We start from the raw sequence: 13,879 nt of genomic DNA, 5'->3' as shown, positions 1-13,879 counted from the left end.
AACTCTCAACCCAAAGGCTTTCGGGTTGGAAGGAGCTACTTCTGAATCAAATTACAGATCAATGTCACCCAATTCTAATCCCTATTCCCTTTTTTCTAGGCATACCATGCCTACTGCCATCCTAATCCTTCTGTTGGGCACCTCTCTCCTCCTCTATATTTATTTACAACAGTCAAGAGCAGCAATTGGCCAACCGGCCCCTATCCTGTTCTCCAGCCCATGAGCCCCAAGAACTCCTTTTTGCACTGGTCTGTGGGGGCCTTGGTCTACCCCTTCTACCTACTCAAGTAACTCTTTTATCACACATTTAATGACCAATGTTTCCATTTATAGGATCTTACCTAGCCGTATGGGCTGCTGCCTCTGCCAATTTAAAAATACTATTGAGGTCGCCTGTAAGACAGTCAAGCTGCGTTGTGACAGTGAATGCCTGACAGACGTGACACCTTGTGGTGAGTCTCCATTGTGGGATAATACATTTTTAATTTAATTTTTTAATGTTTATTTTTAATCAAGGATGATAAATTTTAAAATTAGTGGTGTAATTGCATTGTTTTAATTGATTCATTCAGAGTTCCAGATCCCTAAGTTTCTAAGAACTACCCCTTTGCTAAAAATCAGATTCTTGGTTACATTATTAAGCTAATAATCGCTCAGGTACATTGTTAGCTTAATAATGTAACTGATCCGCATACATAAAGGAACAAGAGAAAGGGATGGAAGGGGGAAGGGAATTCACATTAATGACCACATATCCTATACTGTGCTCTCTGCAAATGAGAACTTATTCATATAGCGCATCACATTTTGTAAACTGATTTTATATACATTAAGTCTCAGGTACTCTTTGTCTCATAGGAGAGGTGTAAATATATTTTTGTTTATTTTGTGTGTTTCTGCAATTTTATAAAGAGTACAAGTGATGCTGTTTTATGTCCTATTTGGAGCCTGAGATTTTCTGGTTCCATAACCAGAAGCTGCTACCTAGCCCTTCTAATGGATGGGAGAGTTAGTTTATTCTTAGACTGTCTAGCTCTGAGCTTGCTCTGAATCTCAAGCTTTTCTATCCACAAAACACTCAGGGGGTTTCAACTATTTTTCTATATATTAGATTTATTGGCACTAACTTGATGGCTTCCAAAATGTGTTTTCATGCCCAGGTAGCTTGAATGCAAGTCTCTTTCAGTGATCTAGAGCACATCATACAAATAACACTTTGCACCTTATATAAATACAATATTGCTGATTTTTCAACACGGTTTTTTTTTTCTGGCCGTGCCACACAGCTTGTGTGATCTTAGTTCCCAAACCAGGGATTGAACCAGGGCCACAGCAGGGAAAGTGCCGGGTCCTAACCACCAGACCACCAGGGAACTCCCCTAGACAACTGTTTTACTAATTATATTACTCCCTTCTCCCCCAGATGTGGGCAGAAAAGGCATTTTTAATCTCCTTTTACAGGTGAGAAAAAACAAGATCAGAGGTGTTAAGTGCTATGACCCTAGTGCCCCGATCTCCTGTCCCCAGTTTGGGGCTCTCTGCAAGCCCATGCTCCTCCTTTCTCATGACCCTCCCCTCCTCCTTTGACCCTCACCAAAACTACTTTTAATCCTTTTGAAAGAGAAGCCCAGCTACACAATGGTACACATTACCTTCACACAGTCAGAAGCTTTGGATGGTTCCCCAAGTAAAGCTGGAAATATTAGAAGTAAAATGAAATGAAAGCAAAGTAGCCACCTGACAGAAGTTGCTTGTTCCCTTCTGCAGTTGAAGACCTCAAGTATTATTCCATTGATTTGTTGAACATTCCACATTGGCATATAATCTGGCAAATCTCTTAATTTATACCCCAGATCCCTGCCCAAATTTTAGCAAAGAGCCAGGGTGGGCATAGTGTTTTTTCTGTATAGATCCTTGTGTTATGGGCGCTGGGATATATGGAAGCAGGGACTGAGCAAAGGACTCGGTGGGTGGGTGGAGAAGGACATGTACAGATGACGACCTGTTAGCGGCGGTTGTTGTGGACATCTGTGATAGCAGCAAGAACACAAGCACACTGAGGGGGTGGAGAGAGGAAGCCTCACTCTCCTCTGCCCCTGAGGCAGGACAGGATGGGGTATATGAATGTGAGGAGTCACAGTAGATCTGCAGAGAGTCCAGCTGAGTAGGGGAATATTTGTCTTCCAGCCTTGCCTTTCCTCGAGTACTGGCCCCTGGGAGCCAGTGGAGTAATGCTGAACATAGTTACTATATTTCACGCTACAGAATTTTCTGAGTAGATAGCCCCTTTTTCAAGAGATATCTTTTTCACATTTTGTTGTTGCCAGTCATAGGCTTAAGTGTGGGTTTCTTTTACTCCTCAGTGGCACTCAAACTTTGACTGATTCCTAATTTATTTGGCTGTGGACTGACAAAAAGCTGTCCCATCAGTGTTCAATGATCAAAACAGTCCCTTCTTTTTTGACAGATGAAGAAACATCTATACGGAATGCCGAAGGATCGTTGATGAAGGTGTTACAAGCCCGGAAAAAGAACAACAGCACCGAACTGACTGTTGAGTCAGAGAGGGCGTCGTCAGATAAAAGTGCTGTCAGCTTGTCAGGCTTCATGAATGAGCAGCTGGACTTTAACAATAAAAGTGATATTATCAGTACACTAAATGACATACTGCCTTATACCTCAGAGGGAAATCTCGGAGATGTGGAAGCAACATTATTACCATTCATTCAGCTTCTGTTTTCGAATACAAAAGATGGAGATATGCCGCAGGGCCTTTTGAAAAACAGTACAAGGAGCCCTTCTGTTACACCTGTACCCAACACTTCAACTAATAAAAACAAATTGAGGAAACTCCATTTTGCGGAAAATTTGTTAGCTGCAGAAACTCAAGAAAAAATTGATGAGGTTAGAAAGGAAGAAAAACCTGCCACGCGTACGCGTTCCAACATTTCAAGTGCCACGTTTAAACGCTACATCTTTCAAAAGAAATTGCAAACTGCCCAACCACAGAAAGACAGCCTAGCAAACACTGAGAGTACAGAGGAAAGGCTGCCGAGAGTGGACAGGGTCCTCAAGGGCCCAAGGGGCGTACAGAAAATGCACCTCAAAGCAGTGGGAGATGGGAGCGTCAGGGGGAAACAGAATGCCCAGCCATCAGAGGCGAACACTGCCGAAGAAAGAAGGCTCAGGAGGCCATCCCCAAGAAAGCTGAAACAGCTTCTCATGGTGCAGAGGCCCAGGAAGCTGGTGGGAAAGTCCTCCAATGCAGAGTCTTCATTCATAAAAGAACACAAGGCAGCAGGCTCCTCTTCCCGGAAACAGTACTTCAAGGGCAGGCCTTCTGCCTCCATCCCTCCAAAATCCCCATCTGACGTTAAAAGCAGATCAAAAGACTTATCCAACACTATTCATGTTTTAGAGGATGCGAAGGCTAGAATTAGAAATATTAAGGACTTCGAACTAATCTCACATACTGGAAAAAAATACATCTTCCATAAAATTAGGTCTCATCGGGTCCACAGAAAACCCAAAGGCAAAAGGAGTCGAAAGTTCAGAAAGAAAAGTTCACTCAATAGAATGACGCTTGTAAGCCCTCCGTTCTCTGTACTGAGGAGTCTCATAAATTCCCCTCCACGAGAGGCTCTTTCATCTTCAGAAGTGACTTCTCAGGAAAAGCCTTTTCCAGAATTATTTTCTCTTTCAGACCCTTCTACAGAAAACACTACTTCAGAAAACAATACTGCACACAGTGTTTCTGAAGAAATTATTTCTACAGGAAGCTCCACTCTGCCAGGAGGAACCGGCCCTGGAAACACTACCCATAGGAGCGTGTCCCCTGCACATTCTACCGTTGCTGCAGACAGCAGTATGCCGACTGTTCAACACACCAACCAAACACGATGGGAGGACCACAACACGGGCACTGAATTATCCTCTAAGGCCGCAGGCTTCGCTTTCCCAGGGCTCACATCCCCGGGTGACCAAGTTGAAACTCAGCTAAACCAGCGGCTACGGTCCCTCATCCCCAACAATGACGTGCGAAGGCTCATTTCTCATGTTATCCAGACTTTAAAAATGAACTGCTCAGAGACCCACGTGCAGCTGGCCTGTGCCAACCTCATCTCTAGAACAGGCCTCCTGATGAAGCTTCTCAGCAAGCAGCAAGAAGCAAATGTGTCCAAAGCGGAGTGGGATACGGACCAGTGGAAAGCTGACAACTATATCAGTGAGCGCACAGAAGCCCAGAGTGAGCAGAAAGGGCAGGAGTCAAGTGAGGTGAGGATAACCCCTGACACATGGGACCTGGACTTTTACTCAGTTTAGGACACGCCATTAACGTGCCCAAGCAGGAATACCACGGGCTCCTAGTCTGTATCTTATCTTCAGCCATGAAACGGGCTAAGACAGTGATCTCCCACTTTGCTCATTTAGACAGTGTGCCACTCTTCCTAAGGAAGACGAGAAAAGGCATAACACAAGATAAATAAGGTGTAGGTAAATAAATTTTAGAAGAAAATTTTAATGATAAGATTACCAACATTAAATTTGGCTTGTTCTTATAGAAGCTACTCGCCTGAAAGTATTGTGTTTTATAGTAGTTTAAGAATAGTTAGCTAGCGTTTAGAATAGCTTTAAGAATAGTAAATTTTCATCCCTTCTATCTCCTTGTTTTTAAAAAGTTGTTATTTATTTTTTTAGCTCACAAAAGAAGTTCCAGGATATGGCTATAACAACAGACTCATCTTGGCAATATCCATATCTGTAGTAGTGACGATTTGGGTTACAATTCTCTGTCTCATTGAGGTAAGGAAAATAATTAATTCAGATTCAGAACCCACAAACTGAGAATCAAATCCACCTTTCCACCTACTACTACTTGATTCTTCTCTTTAGTCATAAGGACTGACATACACTTTGTTCTTTTTCTGAAAAGTATATTCCTAGCATGTTTTTTTGTGTTTTTGTTTTGTTTTTGTTTTTGGGGGGGGGCTGCGTTGGGGCTTCATTGCGGTGCATGGGCTTCTCACTGAGGTGGCTTCTCTTGTTGTGGAGTACGGGCTCTTGGCGCGTAGGCTCAGGAGTTGTGGTGCACGGACTTAGTTGCTCCGCAGCATGTGGGACCTTCCCAGACCAAGGATCGAACCCGTGTCCCCTGCACTGGCAGGCGGATTCTTAATCACTGCGCCACCAGGGAAGTCCCCACAGGATTTTTTAAAGGAACTCCACTCCCAGGAAATCTCTATGGAATTGGATCCCTGATAACAAGCCATTGGACTATTTTGACAAGTTAAGTTTATAGGAAGGCCAGAGTTGACATGATAGTAAAATTCCTTCAACTCAAAAACCGACGCTGATTTGATGTACTCACCAGTCACTCTCATTCTACTTTTGATTTCTTTCCTTTTTGGCTGAAATGATGGGAGATATACGATCTCCAAAGTCATGGAGCTATCAGTCACCCTGGGAGAGGTAAAAGGACATGCCTAGATGACAAAAGTGTGATCTTTTCAATTCCTTAGGTTTACTTAGCATCTTTCTTCTCCGGTGTATTAGGAATTGTGTAGATAGGTTCCATTAAACCACTGCAAGTAAAATCCTGCAGCAGGCTACCCTAAAGTATGTCATATTTATAGTAGCCTATTCCTGGAGGTAGCCTGTTTACCTTTTGTTCAGTTACACAGTGGTTTATTACTTTTCCCCACAGGCAGTTGCTAACATGAAAAGAGTGGTTTTAATAAGCTGACAATCTTGATTCTGCCCTACGAATCCAACCTACTTTATTTACCTTTTCTCTTGTAATGGCCTCCCTCCATTCCAGCCAAAGCAGCTCCTCACTATACGCTCGTTACACCATACCCATTCCTACTTTTGTCTGTGCCTTTGCCCATCTAAAATTCCTTTATTTTGCTTTGCCTGTGGAAGTCCTATGAATCTCTGAAAAGCCAACTCAAGTTCAGATATCTTTCTTCGTAAAGCCTTCCCTGAATACTGCAGCCCTCCTGATCCTAGTCCTGTGAGGTTTGTCACCATTTCTTAGGGGCCATAGCAAAGCGGTCCCTCCCCTCAGAACTCACAAAAGTGGTAAGCAGTTTTTTAAAAGGCAGCCCCCCAAGACAGAAACACCAAAGTTAGCACATCATGGAGCTGAGCAGAGGTGCGAAAGGACCAATGGCTTGCGGGCCTATCAGACTTGAATACAACCTGACATGATGTACTAACTTCTAACGAGAAATGTGTCTGTCTGCAGGAGGGTTGGCCAGTAGTGAAAGCATAGAAAAGGTGAGGAGAGACCAACATGGGCAGTGCCCATCCTCGCATTGCCCGAGAGCAGAGAGGGCACCTTAGGCAGCATAACTGAAGAGTCAGGCCCACCAGCCAGGCCGCGCCTGTTGAGGAGATGGACGGATCCAGCTACCTCAGGCCTTCCCATTGAATTCTGGATTCAGCTGATTCCTTTTCTAATTCTGTTCTCACTAAGTAGCCTTCGATTGTGTGATTGTGCTTTAGTGTGCCACGGAGGCCTGTCTCCACAGAAGGTAATTCTCTCATTGTGTAGACATGGATGCCCTGTGTGTAGAAGAGATGTATTTCTCACTGTCAAGTAATAATTTGGCATTCTGATTTTTGATCAATCCTGTGATATTGATAAAGTGCGACCACCACAACAGGAAGACGTGAGTTCTCTCTTGGTGAGGAAGAGTATGATTTCTGAGCCAGGAGGCTGGGGACTGGCAGGGGGTCAGCTTGCTATTCATTGGCCATTGCCCAGACTGTACCCTCTATATCGCCAGGTGGCGTATGGCCTTTTGCTTTTTTAGAATTTCTGGAAAGTCCCCTTCTTATTGTTTTTAACTTCTAGGTAGTTTAACCTTACATTTGTTTTGTTTTGGCCTGCGGGATCTTCGTTCCCCAAGTAGGAATTGAACCTGTACCCTCGGCAGTGAAAGCGAGGAGTCCTAACCGTTATTTCCTCTCCCCACTTATGTGATAAGCTTTTTGAGGACAGGGACCATGCAGTGTTCTTCCTATGGTAGACAATAATGGTGTTCAACGGAAGAGAGATGAGGCATTATGTCAATTCCACAGTGAGGAATAATGCAGCCGAATATTTATTTGAAGTAGCATAGAGTCCAGCAATAGACCCATGTGTTGTTAAGACTTTTGAAATGTCATGTTTCAATATTCCAATCAGTGGAAGAAAATGAATAAATGGTGATAGAATAGCTGCCTAACTCTTTGGGGGGTCAATAATAGCAGATTCCCATTTTTCATCTTAAATAAACATATTTCCATAAATGTGAAAAAGACCACATAAAGGTATTAGAAGAAAATAAGAGCAATATTTTTATAATCTTATGGTGCAAAAGAGCCTTCAGAGCCTGATGCCACAAGCAGAGCCTTTGATAAATTCCACCATCTTGTCTGTGACACCAGCTTAGCACTGATTCATGCCAAGCGTAAGATGAAGAGTTTTCCATATATTGTCTGATTTAATGCCCACAGTCCTGTGAGGATGATATTACTATCCCTCCTTCATAGATGAAGGAGATCAGTGTGAGGGCCCAGTGGCCAAACCAAAAGCAGAAGCCAGTTTCACCCGACTGCAAAGCTTGTGCTCCCTACTCCACTCTTTTGTCGTGTCTCCTTGGAGACAAAAACACTGGAAAGATTCGAAACCCTGAAATTCACTGAAACCCAGTATTTCTTTACTATGAAGAGTTTTTTGTTTGTTTGTTTGGGGGTGGCGAGATTTGGCCATGCTGTGCAGCTTGCGGGATCTTAGTTCCCTGACCAGGGATTGAACCTCGGGCCACAGCAGTGAAAACGCCAAGCCCTAACCACTGGTCCACCAGGGAACTCCCAAGAGTTTCATGAGTCAACAAGAAGAAGACAAACAGTCCAGGGGAAAGGGGGGCAAGGGCTGTGAAGAGTAGGAGGTGTGTTGACAGTCTGCCACCATATCTGCCCGTCCTCTCCTCATGGCTCATGTGGGGTGGGTTTTGTTAGCGAGGCCTTTGTCACCTCGTGACGTAAAAATCATCTCTAATATTTTCTTCAAGTACTTTTATAATCTGTCTAGAATTTGTTGTATTTCTTTTTTAGTGTGGTTGAGGTAGGGGATCTAACTTTTTCCCCCTACATGAAAATCTAGTTGTTTTCAAATCTTTCACTGAATGGTTTATTCTTTCTTCCCTGGTCTAATATACTCTCTTCATCTGGACTCTATTCTGTGATCCAGTTATCTTGTCCTGTACCAGTACCAATATCACACTGCTTAATTCTAGTTGCTCTGTAACATATTTTATATCTGGTAGGGCAAGGTCCTACTCTTTGACCTTCTTTTGCATACATTTCTTAAGTATTCTTACATATATTCCCTACCAAGTGTCAGGTGGCTAGGTTTTATTTTAAAATTATTTTGGATATAAATGGATTGCATTGAATTTGTAGGTTAATTTGAGGAGAACTGACCTCTTGACAACATTCTAGGAGGATGGTGTCTCATGCCATGTGAGTACTTCTTCATGTCCTTCAGAAAAGTTTTAATATTTTCATCGCATAGGTCTTACAAATTTTTGGTTAAGTTTATTCCTAGGTACTTTATGTATTTTTATGGATATAGTAAGTGGGATGTTTCTTCTGTTTTTTAGTTAGTTATTTGTGTTATATGGGAAAGCTATTGAGGCTTATATGTTGATCTGTTGATTTTGTACGGAGCCATCTTACTCATGTTACTTCCAATAAAATTTCGGTTGATTCTCTTGGTCTTTTTAGGTCCCTCATTTCATATGCAAATACGTTTGTCTCTTCCTTTCCAATACTTCGTTTTTCTTATCGTACTGATTAAGACCTCCTCCACAATGATCAATAGTAGCAGTGATCATGGGCATCCTACTCTTGTTCTTGACTTTAAAACAAAGCTTAGGGGCTTCCCTGGTGGCGCAGTGGTTGAGAGTCCAGCTGCCGATGCAGGGGACGCGGGTTCGTGCCCCGGTCCGGGAGGATCCCACATGCCGCAGAGCGGCTGGGCCCGTGAGCCATGGCCGCTGAGCCTGCGTGTCCGGAGCCTGTGCTCCGCAACGGGAGAGGCCACAAGAGTGAGAGGCCTGCGTACCACAAAAACAAACAAAAAAACAAAAACAAAGCTTAGGTTTCTGCTAGATACTTTTATTTTCTTTTCCTACTTCTAAGAGTTTTTATTAGGAATTATCTGTTGAATGTTATCTAAAACAGTCAATAAAATATATCGCTGGCTGCATGCAAGACCCTAAGTTAGGTACTGTGGAAGAGTCACAGGAATTTTAAACAGGGTAGAATTCCTTTCCTTAAAAAAGTTATCATCTCACTGGGTAGACAAGATTTAAAGTAAAAAGGAATGAATAAGGATTTGGAAATAGTTGTAATGGCTAATCATGATCATGTTTTCTTTCAAAACAGATTTATTCTCATAGAATTGCAAATGAGGAGGATAAAAGAAGAAGCAGAAGGTAAATATTGGTCTTTGAAAGCAGAATTTTACAACTAGAGGAGAACTTAGAACTCATCTGTTTCCATTTCCTCACCAAAGACAGGAAGAATGTTTAATTACCCTAACGGTTTACCCTAATTTATCTATCAGCAGAATTAGCTCCCCAGCCCAAGCTGAGTTAGAACAGGACTGGCACAGGTTCATCTGCTTTCACTAGTCCTTTAAGGAAAGAGGGTGGACGGGCAGGGGTTTTGGTTGTACCTGTTCCTGCTGGCCTGACGCCTGGTTCCTAGGCATCAGGCCAGACCAGAGGCCTTCTAGGAGGCTCTGGGGTCGGGAGGGCCACATGGTTGGGGATTTAGGGGCTGGCCTCACTCAAAGCTGACGAAAGGTAGAACATGTGAGTCCCTTCTGTAAGGTGGCAAGAAAACTTCCCTTCTCATCCTACTGCTTTTCAGGCCCCTACTCTCTATTCCCTTTATCCAAACCTCATAGAATTTTAACCGGGAGAAACTTTAGACAGTAGTTTGTCTCTTCCTTTTATAATAAGGAAGTGGAGAAAGAGAAAGGGAAAATATCTTGCCCCATGGTCATACTGCTAGTGATTATGAAAAAGAAGATGGTCCCTTTCCACTGAGGTCTTCTCTACCGATCACACTGTGCTTGGGCTGTGAGCTAGGTTTTATGTCACAATTCAGTAGACACATACTATATGGACATAAGTAGTTTCTGAAACAAACTTACTGTGCACTCAGATTTTTTTTCCTATTCTGTTTGTATTCAAAAACAGTATTTTGTGTTTCCCTGCTGGTCATGGCCTTTAAACTGATTTCACAATTCACTGACACCTCAGTGACACCCTGCAGTGTGAAAGTCAGAGAGCTATAGATAACTTTGCTTGTTGGGTTCACGTGTTTACTTGGTGTGATTCAACTTACAGGATAGAGCAGCCAGGAAAATAAAAGCACCTTCTCCCCACACCCACACCCCCAGCAAATGCTGCATGTGCGACTAAGTCCGAAGCGGACTGGTGTGAAGCGCATCTAGAGAGTAACGTGTTTCTGCCCAGCGCCGTTGTGCAGTGTTTTCACCGCACGAGGGCACTTGGCCAAGGGCCAGGAAAGGTGAACGGGGCTGAAAATCCTGCCTATACTCCATGCTAAGCCACATGCAATGGTCTCCCCGGAGACACTGGGGGTCCATTTTGGACAGACACAGAGAACTTCTGGAAGGCCAGCAGGCATGGAATGAATTTCAAGATCCCGGGTCTGTGGTGATTTTTGCTCATTGTGATTATGGACTGAGGTACCCATTTAGTCCTAATAAGACCAGAGATAACACATTGTGAGAGAGGTGGAAAATGACATGTAACACTAACTGTGTGTGTTTTCCTCCAAGGGGCTTTTTTCGATTTCTGCTGCGTAAGAGAAGCCCAGGGGAAAGTGAGAGTCAGGTAAATTTGAGGAGGGTAAAGTACTGTGGCCAGAGAAAGCAGGGGAGATGCAGAATTAATATTTCCCTTTCTGTGTTCTAGGAGGGCTTTTTCGGGAGAAGGCGGCCACTTTGGCTTAGGGATACGTATAGGCCCCTCAACGCCACAGGCAAGGAAAACATGGCACCAAAGCTACACGACAGGGAGTCTTCTGATGAGGATGAGATATTCTATAAGGATGCAGGGTAAATGTAGGGGACAGTATAAAATTCTCATCTAAAAGGAGGAAATAATGAAAATTATAATTGTTCCTTTCAAAATTAAAAGCCTTGGCATTACTCTTCTTACCCCAGGGAAGTCATCAAAGCCCCAGCAGAGAAGCTTCTGGCTGCCTATTGGATTGATGAAGAGCCAGGTGAGGAAAGTGAGACAGCACACGAGACTGCCACAGAGTGAGCCCTGTTCTGACTCAAGCCACCTGCAAATTTTATTTTCTTCTTAAATTGGCTTCTTATATTGGATTCTCAGCATAGCCTGTAAAAATACTTATTTTTCTGATATTAACATGTATAAATTCATAACCAAGTTTAACCATGTGGTAAGGAATTAAAATGTAAATAGTTGAATATTTATATACCAATATCAAGGGCCTGCAAGAAGAAGCAGGGCTGAAACTAGAATCCCTCATGGTAGCCAGTACTTCCACAAGGGGAAATGTGGGCAAAGGAGGATGAGTAGAAGGATGAAGAGAGGCTTCCCTCCCTTGTTTGCCCAGTATCATCCGTCCCTGGGAACTGGAAAACATACCATCCTCAAGGGGCATAGATCATTAAATCAAATGTGTACCCTGTCTTGGTAGGGGGTTCTCCACCACTTCAAGCTGGGGGAAAATTCCCATTGGGTGGTTTGTTTTTCTTTAAAAAAAAATCCCTACCCTTGGATAACTAGCAGGGAGGTGCCAGAAAAACAGGGTAAAGAAGAACGTGCGAGAGCAGCCATTGCCCAAGACGGCCCTCCTCAAGCCCTGGCCTCTCCTGACACCACTGCGGGTCAGCTGTGTGCTGCTCGGCTCCCTGCAGCTCAGCCCAGCAGCAAACCTACTCACGTCCTGCCACACCCAGCACAGGCCACGAGCTGCATGATTCCAAGTGATTCTATAATGACAGTGCCACCTGCGGAAGGTGCAAACGCTCTTCCACTCCTGCAAAGAAAGTCATTAATCACATTTATTAAGTCAGTGAGAGTTAAATACATTAATGAGTAAAAGAAATTCTGAATGAACAAAACTTGATAATCTACCAAAAGGACCACAGATACTGCTGGTGGTTTAGTAATATGAGGTGAAGAACGGTGCAAGCCATGGGGTGATAGTACACGGTCCCCCAGAGGATCAGTGGGCCTGGAAGACAGCCCAGAAGGTTCTGCCGGTTGGGTGGGGTTCCAATCAAAGTGAACCTATAGGCCCCTCAACGCCACAGGCAAGGAAAACATGGCACCAAAGCTACAGGACAGGGAGTCTTCTGATGAGGGTGAGATATTCTATAAGGATGCAACGTGAATGATAGGGGACAATTTAAATTTCTCATCTAAATGAGGAAATAATGAAACTATAATTGTTCCTTTCAAAAGTAAAAGCCTTGCAATTAGTCTTCTTACCCCAGGGAAGTCATCAAAGCCCCAGCAGAGAAGCTTCTGGCTGCCTATTGGATTGATGCAGAGGTGGGTGAGGAAAGTGAGACACCACACGAGACTGCCACAGAGTGAGCCCTGTTCTGCCTCAAGCCACCTGCAAACGTTATTTTCTAATATTGGCTTCTCAGCATTGCTTGTAAAATACTTATTTTTCTCATATTAAAATATATAAATTCATAACCAAGTTTAACCATGTGGTAAGGAATTAAAATGTAAATAGTTGAATATTTATATACCAATAACAAGGGCCTGCAAGAAGAAGCAGGGCTGAAACTAGAATCCCTCATGTAGCCAGTACTTCCACAAGGGGAAATGTGGGCAAAGGAGGATGAGTAGAAGGATGAAGAGGGGCTTCCCTCGTTTGCCCAGTATCATCCGTCCCTGGGAACTGGAAAACATACCATCCTCAAGGGGCATAGATCATTAAATCAAACAACAATTTATTCTGGTGCCCTCCTCTCTCCTGGTTCATCAAGTACCAGTTATTTACAACATGCTCGACCTCCTGCCCATAGAGGATCATCTACTTCTGGCCCCTCACGTACGGTCATTGAGGTTGCAAGAATACTTGGATCACTGGGCCTCCCTCCACTGTGGAGCCAAGGCCTAACTTTTCTCCCAAGTTCTCAAACTCAGGTACAAATGTGTACCCTGTCTTGGTAGGGGGTTCTCCACCATTTCAAGCTGGTGGAAAATTCCCATTGGGTTGTTTTTTTTCTTTAAAAAAAGATCCCAACCCTTGGATAACTAGCAGGGAGGTGCCAGAAAGACAGGGTAAAGAAGAACGTGTGAGAGCAGCCATTGCCCAAGATGGCCCTCCTCAGGCCCTGGCCTCTCCTGACCCCACTGCAGGTCAGCTGTGTGCCGCTCGGCTCCCTGCAGCTCAGCCCAGCAGCAAACCTACCCACCTCCTGCCTCAGCCAGGACAGGCCCCGGGCTGCATGATTCCAAGTGATTCACTATATGAATAAGTTCTCATTTGCAGAGAGCACAGCATAGGAAAAGTGGCCATTAATGTTAATTCCCTTCCCCCTTCCATTCCTTTATCTTGTTCCATTATGTATGCAGATCAGTTATATTAGCTTAATAATGTAACCAAGGATCTGATTTTTAGCAAGGGGGTAGCTCTTAGAATCTTAGGGAGCTGGAACTCTGAATGAATGAATTAAAACAATGCAATTACACCACTAATTTTAAAATTTATCATCATTGATTAAAAATAAACATTAAAAAATTAAATTAACAATTTATTATCCCGCAATTGAGACTCACCACAAGGTGTCACG

General features: G+C 43.5%; 1 protein-coding gene across 1 annotated transcript; it reads left to right on the top strand.

Moving 5' to 3' along the window:
• The first annotated feature begins 283 nt into the window (after window positions 1-283).
• Window positions 284-13,538, top strand: LOC114888999 (leucine-rich repeat-containing protein 37A3-like). Its single transcript, XM_029211710.1, has 4 exons — window positions 284-452; window positions 2,468-4,275; window positions 4,699-4,803; window positions 13,446-13,538. The coding sequence occupies exons 1-4, from the start codon at window positions 311-313 to the stop codon at window positions 13,536-13,538; spliced, it is 2,148 nt and encodes a 715-aa protein (XP_029067543.1). The 5' UTR covers window positions 284-310.
• Window positions 13,539-13,879: the final 341 nt, after the last annotated feature.

The sequence above is a fragment of the Monodon monoceros genome, unplaced genomic scaffold (genome assembly GCF_005190385.1).
Source record: "Monodon monoceros isolate NGI ecotype Baffin Bay Population unplaced genomic scaffold, NGI_Narwhal_1 Super_Scaffold_9, whole genome shotgun sequence".
Taxonomy (NCBI): Eukaryota; Metazoa; Chordata; class Mammalia; order Artiodactyla; family Monodontidae; genus Monodon; species Monodon monoceros.
This window is presented reverse-complemented; position numbering and strand designations above follow the sequence as displayed.